This window comes from Malania oleifera, chromosome 6 (assembly GCF_029873635.1).
Source record: "Malania oleifera isolate guangnan ecotype guangnan chromosome 6, ASM2987363v1, whole genome shotgun sequence".
NCBI lineage: Eukaryota > Viridiplantae > Streptophyta > Magnoliopsida > Santalales > Ximeniaceae > Malania > Malania oleifera.
Window position 1 is genome coordinate 96,473,939 of NC_080422.1, and position 14,134 is coordinate 96,488,072.

Genomic DNA, 14,134 nt, shown 5'->3' on the forward strand with positions numbered 1-14,134 from the left:
GTATCAAACTCCTATTACATATATAGGTAATACTATTACAATGTTAGACAGTTGTTAATTGGCTTGTATATTAAAATTAAAAAAACATTTAAACTAAAAACAGCTTTATAGGGTTTGGAAACTTACCAAAATGCGCATGTAGAGAACCATGCGCTTCTCCTGAGTCACCTGTGGCCAACTGATTGTGGTGACTAGAGCATATTGTCAACATATAATGCCGAGCTCCCTCATCCACGCGGTGCACCAATTGTTCAGCGGGGCGGTGTATCCTGAAGGAATGTCAATCCAAATCCGCTGTTTTGTCCTATCCAGGTGCTTCTTCAGTGACATCTTCTTCGCTACACCACGACTGTGGATGTAGATGCTGAAAGTAGAGTTAATTTAAGAAGAACATTATAATCAAACATGTGAATAACAATCATCAACAGTTGACATGTAAATAAATTAATCGTATCATACCAACACTGCTTATCACGATCGGCAACTCATCCTACGTATCAGTCGCACAAGTGGTATCCATGTCTGGCCGAGGTGCCGATGGCTCAGACAATGGTGCCACCGCATAAGGACCAACGGGGTCTACTGGTCTGGAGGATGTCGGATCATCCTCATGTGACGTACTCGTGTGCCTGAAAGGATTTCTCCAACGTCGGCCTCCTAGTGCCATATCTGCAAATTAATAGACAAGTAAATAAAAGAAGTACGAATATTAGATGGATGCAGCATACATCTATTTTAAGTTATTTACACATGTCAGATACATAGTGACAAAAATAACATGCTTACCCCCTATACGTCCTCAATATCGGTATCATCGTCACTTTCTAAAGTGTCTTCCTCTTCACTACAGTACTCGACCCCTGTTTCATCTTCCCCCTCAATTTCCTCATCATCGATGAAGTGAACGTCTACAGAAGGTTCAATTGTAATGTCAGCAGTCCCTACGTGTTCTACCGTGGCACCATCCCTATGTAATGGTATAGGGTCGGCGCCTTCTTCAACAACATTTGCAACAGATTACGCTGCTGCACAGACAGATGGCTCATCTTCTTGGAATGTAGTCTCACTGGCACTCATCTCACCATCTGCAACTTCTACAATAGCGTACAAACTTTGGGGAGGAATATTTTGGGCCATATGTCATTCATCCTTCAATTTGGTGTCTTTAAGGTAAAACATATGTTTTTCCTGCATTGCAAGCACAAAAGGGTCATTTTGATACCAGGTCTTGCTAAAATTGACACTGGTAAAGTAGGCATCAATGTTTATCCCAGTCTTTTTATTGCCGATATCCCACCAGGTACACTTGAACAGGTGGACGACTCTGTTTGCTCCATTGCTGAGTTCTATAATTTCATCCAACACACCAAAGTAGTCAATTTCTTCATCTCCTTCTCTGTCTAGCACTACAACCCCACAATTTTGGGTTCTTCTATGTAGTTCGAGGGACTTTGTATGAAATCATAACCTGTTGACAATGCAACCGCTGTAACAGTTAACTCGTTGATCGGGGCCACATGCCAATGCGTACAAATATTTACTTGCCGTTGGATCCTTATTGTAATACATGACTTTCATCTATTAAATAAACAGGAGTTTATAAGAATAAACCGTAAATAGTGAAAACATACATTGTTTCTCACTCAAGCAGTTTTTGTTACTTACACGACTCCCAAACCAATTGATAAATTCCTTCTTATGTCTTTCGCCACATTCCGTTCATTTTGGGCCAAAAGTTCAGCTTTATGTTCGCTATATGCAATAGTAGTACATGTTAATGTCAAGTAAGTATATAATTATGCATATATAAATACAATGCAAAGTAAGAAGTTTGGAACCACGAACTCGATATATGGAACAATTTCATCACAATTGTTGAGGATGTAAAAAGAGCCTTTGGTAGGTCGTCCATATAAATGAAATCATAAACTCGTGCACCAAGAAGCCGAACATTTTCTCAAAATATAGAGCTCCTGAGTTCTTCATCTTCGGAATTAATAGCATGAACGTCTGCATTTCGCTCATCACGAGTGAACATTGTGTCAATATCATGTAGATATATTGAGCAAAATGCAAGAAATTCACTATCAATGTATGCCTCAATGATTGAACCTTCCGATCGTGCCTCATTGCGCATGTACCCCTTCAAAGTGGACAAGAACCTATGCACTTTACGTAGCATTATAGACTTGTAGACACAATAAAGAAAAAAAATGAAAATAAGGAAATCACATGATTATTATACAAGGACTTTATACTTTACCTCTCAACAGGATACATCCAACGATATTGAACCGGTCCTCCAATTATGGCTTCCCTTGGTAAATGGACAGCTAGGTGCATCACATCGAAGAATGCTAGCAGAAAAATCTTCTCCAGCTTGCATAGTATGATCACGATGTCATCCTCTAACCGTTCAAGTACGTTTACGATCAATTTTTTTAGCACAACTGCCGAAAAAAGAATCCCAGCTCAATCAGCACCGAGCGAACACCTTCAGTCAAGTGTCCACGAAGGAAAGCAGGTAGAACCCATTGTAGAAGTACGTGACAGTCATGACTTTTCATTCCTAACATCTTCCCTTCCTTCGTGTTTATGCATCGAGCTATGTTTGATGCATATCCATTGGGGAATTTCACTGATTTTGAAGAATTTATTCTTCATATCTTTCGAAAATGTGTAACAATTTGATGGCATTAGAATTTTGTCCCTATCACAAAATAGGTGCAGCTCAGGCCGTATTCCCATATCTTCCATATCTCGGTGAGCATTTGCGGTGTCCTTTGTCTTCCCATTTATATCAAGCAATGTACCAATGATATTCTTTCAAATTTTCTTTTTGATGTGCATGACATCCAAGTTGTGGCATAGTAGAAGATCTTTTCAGTATGACAACTCGAAGAAGATGCTTCTCTTTGTCCAATTCAACTCCCACTTAGCGCGTTTTCTTTTTCTACTGGTCGGTGGTTTCCTAAATTTCACATCTCTGATCAACCTTAGCTAGTTTAATATCTCTTCCCCACTTAGTTACTTTGGCGGCGACCTTCATTCAAGTTTTCCATTGAATCTTCTGACACCACGAGTCCTCCGAGGATGTCTAGTTCGTAGAAAACAATGATGACACATAAAGCATAACTTGCAGCCATACTTCAAGGATAAGGACCCAACATCCTTATTACATACTAGGCATACTAAGTAACCTTTTGTGCTCCAACCTGACAGGTTGCCGTATGCGGGGAAATCATTAATTGTCCACAAGATTGCAGCATGCATCCGAAATGTTGTCCCAGTTTCCACATCGAATGTCTCCACTCCTTTCTCCTATAATTCTTTCAATTCGTCAATTAACGGATGCAGGTAAACATCAATATCATTATCAGGTGCTCTCGGTCTGGGAATGAGCAGAGACATATAAATGAAATGTTCTTTCATACATAGTCATGGCGGCATATTGTATGACATCATCATAACTGGCCACATGCTATATGGGTTGGTCATGTTACTGAAAGGATTGAACCCATCTGAAGCAAGGCCAAGTCTGATGTTGCAAGGATCATTAGCATACCACGAATGCATTTTATCAAAATCGGCCCAAGCTTCGGAGTCCGCTGGATGGCTAAGGGTGTTTCCATCTTGAATACATTTCTCTTGATGCCATCTCATATCTGTAGCAGTATTTTTGCACATATACAATCGTTGTAGCCGCCGGATTAATGGACAATATCGCAAAACTTTTTTGAGGATCTTTTTACCCTTCTTCTGATTAGTTGTATACCTTGGTTCACCACATTTTGAGCACTCGTTTGCATTTTCATGTTCACCATAAAAGAGTGCACAATTCACGCATGTATGTCTTCACCTCATAAAAATACTTGGGAAATGTTTCACCATCAAACAATGCTGCCTTAATGAGGCTTAAATGCATGTTGAATGCGCTCTGAGATAACCCATGCATTGTCCGTGCATGAAGCAACTTTATCAGAAACTCTAATTTTGAGAACTTTTTACGGTTTGGATATAGGGGCACCCGTGCATCCCTTATGAGATTAGCAAATGGTTTATCGAGTTGATTCAACATACTAGTTTTGCAAGGTACGGTACCTGCTGAAGTAGGTTCATCACTAGTACACAACACAGACACATTGCCCGTGTCCATTGCAATCCCCCTTTGCAAGTCACCTAACATTTTAATTACCCCTTCCGAACAGGTATCACCACCTACTATATTTGCCCCCTTATCTTCATCGTTATCATCATCACTCTAAACTGCGTAATCTTCACCGTGGAATACCCATGTTGTGTACCTTTTCTCCATTCCAAAGTCTAATAAATGTGAATGGACCAAATCAATGTGTTTGCATGTTATGTTCTGGCATTTCTTGCAAGGACACCTTATTCTACTGGCTTTTGTCTGCACGAGGACGCACAAACTCTATGAAATTATGTATCCCTTTCACGTATTCTGGAAAAAACCTACCTTGAGCGTTCATCCAACTCTTATCCATATTCATTAATTACCTTATAACATATTCAAGTAAATGGTGTTCATTACATTCTCATAATGTTTATCATGCATGCATCGTGAATCCTATAATCAACTATCATACTTTAAAGGGTACGGATCCTATCCTATTTAGGAATGTTGCATTTACATTGTGATCAATCGCTCAAATTCCTTCGTTGTAGTCATTATAAATTTCAGCAGCATCTCTTCAAGGCTCTCCAAGTACACGAGATGGGGGAAGTGAAAATTTTGCTAGTTTTCTATCACTAACAAATTGTCACGACACCCCACTATGCACCCAGAGAACACAAGTAGAAACTCGCTCGAAATATATAATGACAATTGACCAAGCGTGAACGATGTCAACAATGTAAATACAACTTCCTAAACTGTCCACATTGGACAATCCAAGAATGGTTGAAATACAAACATTACTAATCATAAATGAAATAAATAATTAACATGTTCAAGTGATTATTAGTCAACATAGTATGACTAATAATCAATTGAAATATAACAATTGATTTGTCTCACATGTACGATTAGGTATGAATGTATAGTAACCATTCTTGGACGGTTCTAAGCTTCAATGAATACATGAAATGACAGTAATTAATTTGGCATTTTACTTCATATGACATTTACTTCTTGACCTTTCACTATATACTTAAGATTGTTGTTCTTAGCCAAGTCTTTTTGATTTTCAATTATAAGCCTAAGATCGTCTCTTTTCTTACGAATTTCAACACGTGAGAGGCGTGAGTTAGAATGACTTTAAGTTTTAACTGATTATGCATACATTTATTTGTACATAGTTTTATTATGGACAAACTTTAACAAAAATTCGGCAACATGCTGTCTGTAAATTGAACATATCCCAAAAAATTCTTACACTTAAACTTGATAGATTCAAGCAAACAAATCACAATGATACACATTATGCAGATACCAGTCAGTTTGAGCATGCGAGAACCTAAATCCACTATCAGCATGCAATTCACAATGTACTGCATCATTCATGCAGTTGGCATTCAACACAAGCATGTCTTTCAATATTTCAATTTACAATGGAGATTAAATTAAATGAAAGAGGTGATCAATAGGAAGTCAATGGTTCCCCCTGTGCACAAAGTGAAGGCATCATGATTCATGTCATTGTGTCATAATTCCTTTTCTAAACACTCTTTAATATTGGATAATGTTATCTAGTCTTAGCCACTAATGGAGTAAATGGCAACTTCCGAATTCACGCAGAGTGAGTTTTGGGGTATGAATTTTTTTATAAGATTGAGAGAGTGAGTGAGAAAGGGAAGCACGTTACGAACACAATTTTTTAAACTAGTTAAGAACAAATTTGAAAATTTTGGAAATTTCCAGGGAGAGAGAGAGAGAGAGAGAGTATGTGTGTGGAAGGGGATGAAAGTGAGGGAGTTTCTCGGTATATCAATCACAGTGAATTTAGGGTTTTTTTTTCCTTCTAAACATTTATGATCTCTTCCAATCTCAAAAAAGGATGGTGGAAAGGAAACAAGCGGGCCTGAAAAAAATTGAGGAAGGATATTTTGCAATTCAAACAATTTCTTTTCCTACCTAACTCGAATGGATATCCGAATTCATCTATGTGCCGCTCGGTTATGATACCATATAATATCTGCATACTTGATAGGGATTATATGATTTTTCAACTAAACAAATTCAAAGAATTCTTTAATTATGTCTCACACTGTGATACTGTTTATGGCATTTTTCGCTTTTATTGCATTAATTTTATGGCAAAAAAAAAAAAAAAAAACTAGATTCTTTATTTCATCCGACTTTGAAAAACAATTTTAAAGTTGATCCATTTTGGTGAATGGTGCAGCTTGTATGCCTAAGATCAAGGCTGGGAGATCTGTTAATATTGAAGGCTTATATGATTTTAGCAAAGTAGACAACCAATTGCCAAAGTTATTTTTCATTGTCTCATACAATAGTGGGTATTAAATAGTTAATGTTCGAAAGACTAATGAATTGAATTTTGGTACCTTCTTTTCTATCAGTCATCTGAATCATCAGGTTCAACGACTAATAGTCCCTCCAAAACCAAGCCTCAGACCGAGCCCACAAAAACTAAAATAGTGGAACAAGGAAAGAGCACTGGCAAAACGAAAATAGAAAACAGTGCGAATGTGGTACAATATATATAAGCTGTTGGATTTTTGCTACTATGTTTTTTTTCTTTTTTGTTATGACTCCTTATAATATGAGAATCTTCCAAGTTTCAGCTAAGGAAGATAAGAAGGATGTCTGCACTCAGGAAAATGGAAGGTTTGTTCCTTTTCTCACAATAAAATTAGGTAAAAAAAGAAATAATTAGAACTTGACCTAGAAAAAAAAAAAAAGGACTGAAACTTATATTAAAAAAAAAAACTTAAAAAAAAACATATAGAATAGTAGATTAAATTAAAAAACCATACTTGACTGTTAGCTAGGTTGCAGCGGGGGTTGGGAGGCAGAAGTGGGTAGCGGCAGCGGCTGCAGCTACGGCTACAGCGGCTCCTGCTGCGGCTACGATGGCTACGGCTTCAAGGGCAGGGAGACAAGCGCACTAGCGGGAAGAAGGAAGGTGTAGGTGGTGAAAAAGGAAGGAGGAAAAGGAGGAAAGAAGGGAGGAGGGAAAGGAGGGGGATCGGGGAGGGACGTTCGAGAGGGATGAGCGCAGTAGAGCGAGGCGAGAGGATTTCAGGAAAGGAGGGAAGAGAAGCAAGAAGATTAGGGCAAAAGTTATAAAAAAAGTATTAGTGACGAATCTAAATCCGTTACTAATAATGAACTATTAGTGACGAATCTCCAAATTCGTCACTAAACCTCTAAACTAATTTCTTTTTATTTTTTTAAATAAACAAAGCATTAGTGATGGTTCCCAAATCCGTCACTAATAAAGGGCTAATAGTGACGAATTTCAAGATTCGTCACTAATACTCTGAAATAATTTTTTTTTTAAATAAACGAAGTATTAGTGACGGTTCTCAAATCCGTCACTAATAAAGGGCTAATAGTGACGAAGTTCAGGATTCATCACTAATACTCTGAACTAAATTTTGTTTTTATTTTTTGTAAATAAAGGAAGCATTAGTGACGATTCCCAAATCCGTCACTAATAGTCATTTTTAGTGACGAATATGGAGATTCGTCACTAATACTCTTAACTAATTTTTTTTTTTTTTTAAATAAACGAAGCATTAGGGACGATTCCTAAATTCGTCACTAATAATAGGCTAATAGTGACGAATCCTAAAATTCGTCACTAATACTTTGAACTAAATTTTTTATTTTTTGTTAATGAAAGAAGCATTAGTGACGGTTCTCAAATCCGTCACTAATAATGGACTATTAGTGACGAATTTTCATATTCGTCATTAATACTCTCAACTATTTTTTTTTTTTTAAATAAACGAATCATTAGTGACAGTTCCTAAATCCGTCACTAATAATGGGTTAATAGTGACGAATCCTAAAATTTGTCACTAATACTTTTTTTTTTATTTTTTTTGTAAATAATAGTAGTGACAGTTATTTAACCGTCACTAATAACTTCCTTTTAGTGACAGATATAATTCGTCACTAATACCACGCAAATCGCCGCTAATATTTTCGCGGGACAAATATTGCGGGAAAAATATTTTCCCGTTATATTTTTGGGTTTTTAATGACGAAACTATTAGTGACGGTTTCATATCCGTCACTAATAGTACCGTATTAGTGACAGTTAGTGAAATCGTCACTAATACCTTACTTTTAGTGACGAAATTTAATCCGTCACTAATAGTTTCGTCACTAAAAATAAGCTTTTTTGTAGTAAAACCCTAAAATACCTCACTTACCTCGATTTTAGGAAGGTGCCTCGAAACCCCAAATCAGCGATTCACTCTAGTTAAGTTGTAGAGAATCTCCCCATGAACGTCGTGATAACTCCTGATCGTCAAAATAGGCTTTAACGAAACAAGAATCGAAAAGAGAGAGAGAGAGAGAGAGAGAGAGAGAGAGAGAGAGAGAGAGAGAGAGAGAGAGAGAGAGAGAGTTAGGGCCGTAGGGTAGAGAGAGAAAGGGAGAGGAGAGAAAAGATTTCGCTGGAAAATGACGGAAGACCTATTTATAGGCTAAGCTTCATCAACGAGTTAAAGTAATTTGTCGACGAGCTAATGAAGACACTTCGTTGACGAGGAGGCTGGTTCGTCGACGAACCTTAAATTCTCTGAAATTCCCTAACTCTCGGTATCTTCTCGTTGATGAGATATGTGTACTTTGTCGATGAGACTTAGAAGGACATTTGTCGACGAAGACTCTGAGTTCGTCAACGAACCCCTATTGATGCTTCTTTTAAATTTCTTTCGTCCTATCTTATTCCTTTCCTTTCTCTTTCTTTTACTTTTATTACTTTCATAAATTAAATTTTTCCGAGTTTCTACAATAATAGGTAATTATATACAAGAAAAAATTTTAATTTGGGACTACACTAATTTTAAGCCTAAAATTAAGGATGTCCCTTATATCAAGGGATTTACAATCAAGGTTTTTCCTAAAATCTTTCTAATTAACAACTTACGCCAACAATTTTGAATTAATATTTTTCCTCTACACTGTTCTTAATTTTTTTCTATTATATTATCATCTCATTATTGTTTTTAACAACGATAAATTTAACAAAATAATTTTAATTTTAAACTCCTCATTATTTCTAATATCTCTAATCTCCAATATTTCCTTTGGTGTCATTTTTCACAAAAGTCAAAGTTATCCCTATATAAATATTTTTTATTTTTTAAAAAATAGTAATTGAGGATATAAACCTAAAATAATAATAATAATTGATAAAAAAATGTAAAAAAAAAAAACCAAACCCTTAAACATAAGAGATTGTTTGAATTTTAAATTTCTACATAAAATTTTTTTTTTTATAACTATTCATAATTATCCTAAAATGTCATTCTAATTCACCATAATTGATCTACAATAACATTGCAATTACCCATGTAACTCTTTATAATTTATCATAATTATTCTTTTCGAAAAATTTAAATACTCTTAAATTCCTAAATATTTCTTCATAATTATTTTTCCAAATTGTTTTTTGAAAAAACATGCACTATGACTAATTTATATAACTTTCACAATCCCTTGAAAAAATAAAGGGGCTTGGATTAGGAGTACACAGCCAGTGTACCCACAGCTACTTAGTATACTGTATTAATTTAAGTTTAAAAGAGATAAAGCATATTAATGAATATTTCGTGAGTGATTTTTTATTTTTATTTTTCAGTAATCAATTCTCTTTGGAGCTCTCCCACACCAATTGTGAAACTATTAATAAGAGGCAGAAATTGTTACAAATTGTTGCCGCCACCTCACTAGCATCCCACCTTGCCACCTTTTCCTCCCCCTAATGCAAAATCCTCGATTTTCCCCAGAAACAAACAAGCACTAATTTCGATCTTCCAACTCATCCCCAACCCTGTTTGTTGGCTTTATTAGCCCACAGCAGCTGATACAGATGACAGAAGAGAGAGAGGCTTTTCACACACAAATGGCTTTTGCAGGGTCTCGCATGGAGGTAACGGAAGAACTCGAATCCCAAAAACACCAGAAAGCAGAGGACCATGGAGGAAGAGTTTCTTCTCCTCCCAGAAAGCCTCGTCTCAACAAATATGCTCTCTCTGGTGCTCTGCTGGCTTCCACCAACTCTATTCTGCTCGGCTATGGTGAGTCGAACTTCGGTTGAAATCGCAAATTGGCTGAACTTCTCGAGAGTCTGCACCAATTCGCATCAGTACCCTTTTGCATAAAAGAGTTATTTATTGAATATTTCATCATTATAGGGTTTGTTTTTGTTAATCACGAGTCGCTATTGTGCAGATATCGGGGTAATGAGCGGAGCGGTGCTTTACATCGAGGACAACCTAAGTATCTCGACGACCCAGGTGGAGATCTTGGTGGGATGTCTGAATATTTGCTCTCTGATTGGATCTCTGGCCTCCGGCAAGACATCCGACTGGTTGGGCCGGCGATACACCATTGTTCTCGCGGCAGTCACATTTCTCGCCGGCGCAATCCTAATGGGTCTCGCTCCTTCGTTCACGGTCCTTCTCGCCGGGAGGGTGGTGGCCGGAATCGGAGTCGGGTACTCCCTCATGATTGCCCCCGTCTACAGTGCGGAGCTCTCGCCGGCGATGACCAGAGGGCTCCTCACTTCGCTCCCCGAAGTCTTCATCACCGGAGGAATTCTCCTGGGTTACGTCTTCAATTTGGCTCTGTCAGGTCTCCCGCGGCACATAAACTGGAGATTAATGCTAGGTCTTTCTGGAATTCCGGCGATTGCAATAGCCCTGGGCGTAATTGCCATGCCGGAGTCTCCCCGGTGGCTCGTGATGCAGGGCAGATTGGGGGAAGCGAGGCAAGTTCTGATCAAAACCTCCGAAACCGAGGAAGAGGCCGAATTAAGGCTCCAAGAAATAAGCAAAGCTGCTGCCGATGCAAATAAGTCGAGCCCAACTGGTGAAATTGAAACCAGTTTGTCGTCTACCCATAAATCTTCTTCGGCAAGCAAGTGGCGAGGGCAAGGGGTTTGGAAGGAGCTTCTGCTAAAACCCTCTCCACCCATTCGACGGATTCTGATCGCCGCCATCGGAATAAACTTCTTCATGCAAGCCTCCGGCAACGACGCCGTCATATACTACTGCCCGGAAGTGTTCAGAGCAGCCGGGATTCACGACCGGAGACGCCTCGTCGGGGTGACGGTGATAATGGGCCTCGCGAAGACGTCTTTCGTTTTGGTCTCGGCCTTGTACCTGGACCGGTTCGGGCGGAGGCCCCTGCTATTGTTGGGCTCGGCGGGGATGGCAGTATCGCTGGGGGTGCTGGGTCTGGGCTCGATGTTTCTGGGGCGGTCGGAAGCAAAGCCGACGTGGGCGATAGTGCTGTGCGTGATAGCGGTATGCGCGGACGTGTCTTTTTTTTCGATCGGGCTGGGGCCCATAACGTGGGTGTACTCGTCGGAGATATTTCCGATGAGGCTGAGGGCCCAGGGGGCCAGCCTGGCGGTGTCGGTTAACAGGGTGGTAAGCGGCGTCGTATCGATGACATTTCTGAGCGTGTCGAAAAGGATAAGCTTTGGGGGAATGTTTATGGTGCTGGGGGGGATAATGGTGGTGGCCACGCTTTTCTTTTACTACTATCTTCCTGAAACGAAAGGGAAGAGCTTAGAAGAGATTGGGGACCTCTTTGAAGATGGAGATGGGAGACATCCCAGAATGGAGTTGCGTGTGAGATAGAGATTGATTTGGTATTTGTTGTTTGTGTGTGTGTGTGTGTATGTGTGTGTGTGTGTGTGTGAGAGAGAGAGAGAGAGAGAGAGAGAGAGAGAGAGAGAGAAGTCCTTTTTGAGATTGGATATTGAATGGGTCTTAGAATGGAGGCATGGACCAAAATTTTTGGATCTTCATGAAATAGTTGGGAGTAAAACATGAAAGTTGTATCCTATTAAAATGACATCATGAGGAAATTATAGTTGGTTTGTACGAGGAAAGAAAGAAAGGCAGTGATGATTCTTGGATCAAGTCTCATCCCATAAATAAAACCAAGTTTTACATATGAAAATTGCATGGGTTACATTTAGGGTATTGCTGTTGTAGACACAACCCGTGATGGTCATAAATGATACATTTATGAGAAGCATTTAAAGAAAATTGGTATTGGTGGAAAAATCCCGTGATGGAAAAGAGGAGTTTCATGCCCTAAAAAATATTTATATTATATATATACATATATTGTTGAGAATTCCACTTGTGAGTTTGTTTTATGTTGGAAAATTTGAGTAGATAATGATACTTATATACATGGTTGGATCCAAAATCCAATAAGTTTAAGCTTTTGGGTCAAGTTGATGTTCACTCATGTGTATCAAGCCCACTCATAGGCTCCTCCAATCCTAACAAGTGGGATCATAATACGGTTTTGATTGGGTGCAGATATGATAGATTAGATAGAAAGAAATTTTTTCGATCTGAAGTCTTTCCATGGGAGTGCTCAAGATTAGAGCGGTTCGTTCAGATCAGATTGAGGTATGCAAAGATTCAGATCAAGTGCCGAAAAATTATTCCATAATTTTTCAATTGAAGGTGTGAAAAAAAAAAATCAAACGAAAAATTTTTTTTTTGCGGATGAAGAACATGATGAACGGTGACAGAATTGGGTGACAGCCCAGGATTCAAAATCGGGTCAAAGTGTGGGTCGAGGTACGGATCCTCCCCATGGAGTACTGATGTCACGTTGACGCAGAAGCTGACGCAGGCACCATTACTGATGTCATCCTGATAGGCGCTGAACTTTGAATTTCAGTTGACCAAGTTAGAGGTTCAGTCTGCCGAACTTTGAATTTCGATCGACTAAGCTCATTTTGAACTACAAGTTTGGTCAACCGGGGAAGGTAGAAAAAGGTACTTTTGAAGTTTGGTTGATCGAGGAAGTTCAGTTCAAAAATGGGTTGGTCAACCAGCCAAGTCAAATATTTGACTTTGACCCATTCGGTCGACTGAAGCGTTTATAACATAGGTCGGTTGGTCGATCAAGATTTAGTCAAATTGTTGACTTTCTGGCCTACGATCTGTTCGGTCAACTGGGCTTTTAAATTAAGCCTAAAAATCTGACGTCGGTCGACCATTGTAAACTTCGTTTTAGTCCTAATCTTTGACCCTAACCAATGAGTTATTTAAGAAAAGAGTTTATGTGAGAAGTGTTGGTCCTTGGGGTAGGTTTACGACCATCCTGAGCTTATCATCCATATCATGCATGTCATGCATTATTACAAACTAAAATATAAATTAAATCCAATACAATAAAATTAAATGTCTTCTTCTTGATCTTTTGCTTTTTACTCCGTGGAGTACGCCAAGTGTATCACTAAGATCCGTCTTGACCTCTATTTCTCTTAATCCTTATGTGTGTGCTGAAATATGAACATGTTCACAAACAAAATATACACATAAGATACAAATGCTTTGTCAGCATCAAAACAGGATCGGACTCAAAAAGTCAACATACATGCATACCCATACATGCATCTGTCATGCACATGCATATATGCATAATCATACATCAACATGCATCCACACCCATGCACCTTCATGAATTTACATACACTCATCCACATGCACATGCACACATAGACATACTTGCTTACATACATTTAGATATTAACACCACCGAACACACACTAATACACATACTAACACATGCACGCACATGTATATATACACATCAATTTAGACTTACATATACATTTATATATAGACACACACACACACTCACGCATATACGTGGGAAGGTATCTCTCTTGTATTAACAAAAGGTAGGTGGGGGAAACTAACCTTTGGATTTACTCTTTTCTATTTCTACCCATTGAACTCCTTCAAAGCTTTTAAATTCTAGCCTTAGGACTTCTGCACTATTACACTTCTTCAATGTGTTCCTTTAGCTCCTTCTTTTGCCTTCTTGCTTTGCAACTTCAACCCAAAATCCTTTCTCAATTTCTCTGTTCTTCAACTTGTCTAACCCTGTTTCTTTAGCCTTTGAAATCTAAACTCAACTTTCAACTCT

The 14,134-nt window shown here is 38.5% G+C and overlaps 1 protein-coding gene across 1 annotated transcript; it reads left to right on the forward strand.

The window, feature by feature from the left end:
- The first annotated feature begins 9,788 nt into the window (after positions 1-9,788).
- LOC131157176 (probable polyol transporter 6) lies at positions 9,789-12,136 on the forward strand. Its single transcript, XM_058111135.1, has 2 exons — positions 9,789-10,242; positions 10,397-12,136. Exons 1-2 carry the CDS (start codon positions 10,035-10,037, stop codon positions 11,809-11,811), a joined length of 1,623 nt encoding a protein of 540 aa, XP_057967118.1. The 5' UTR covers positions 9,789-10,034; the 3' UTR covers positions 11,812-12,136.
- Positions 12,137-14,134: the final 1,998 nt, after the last annotated feature.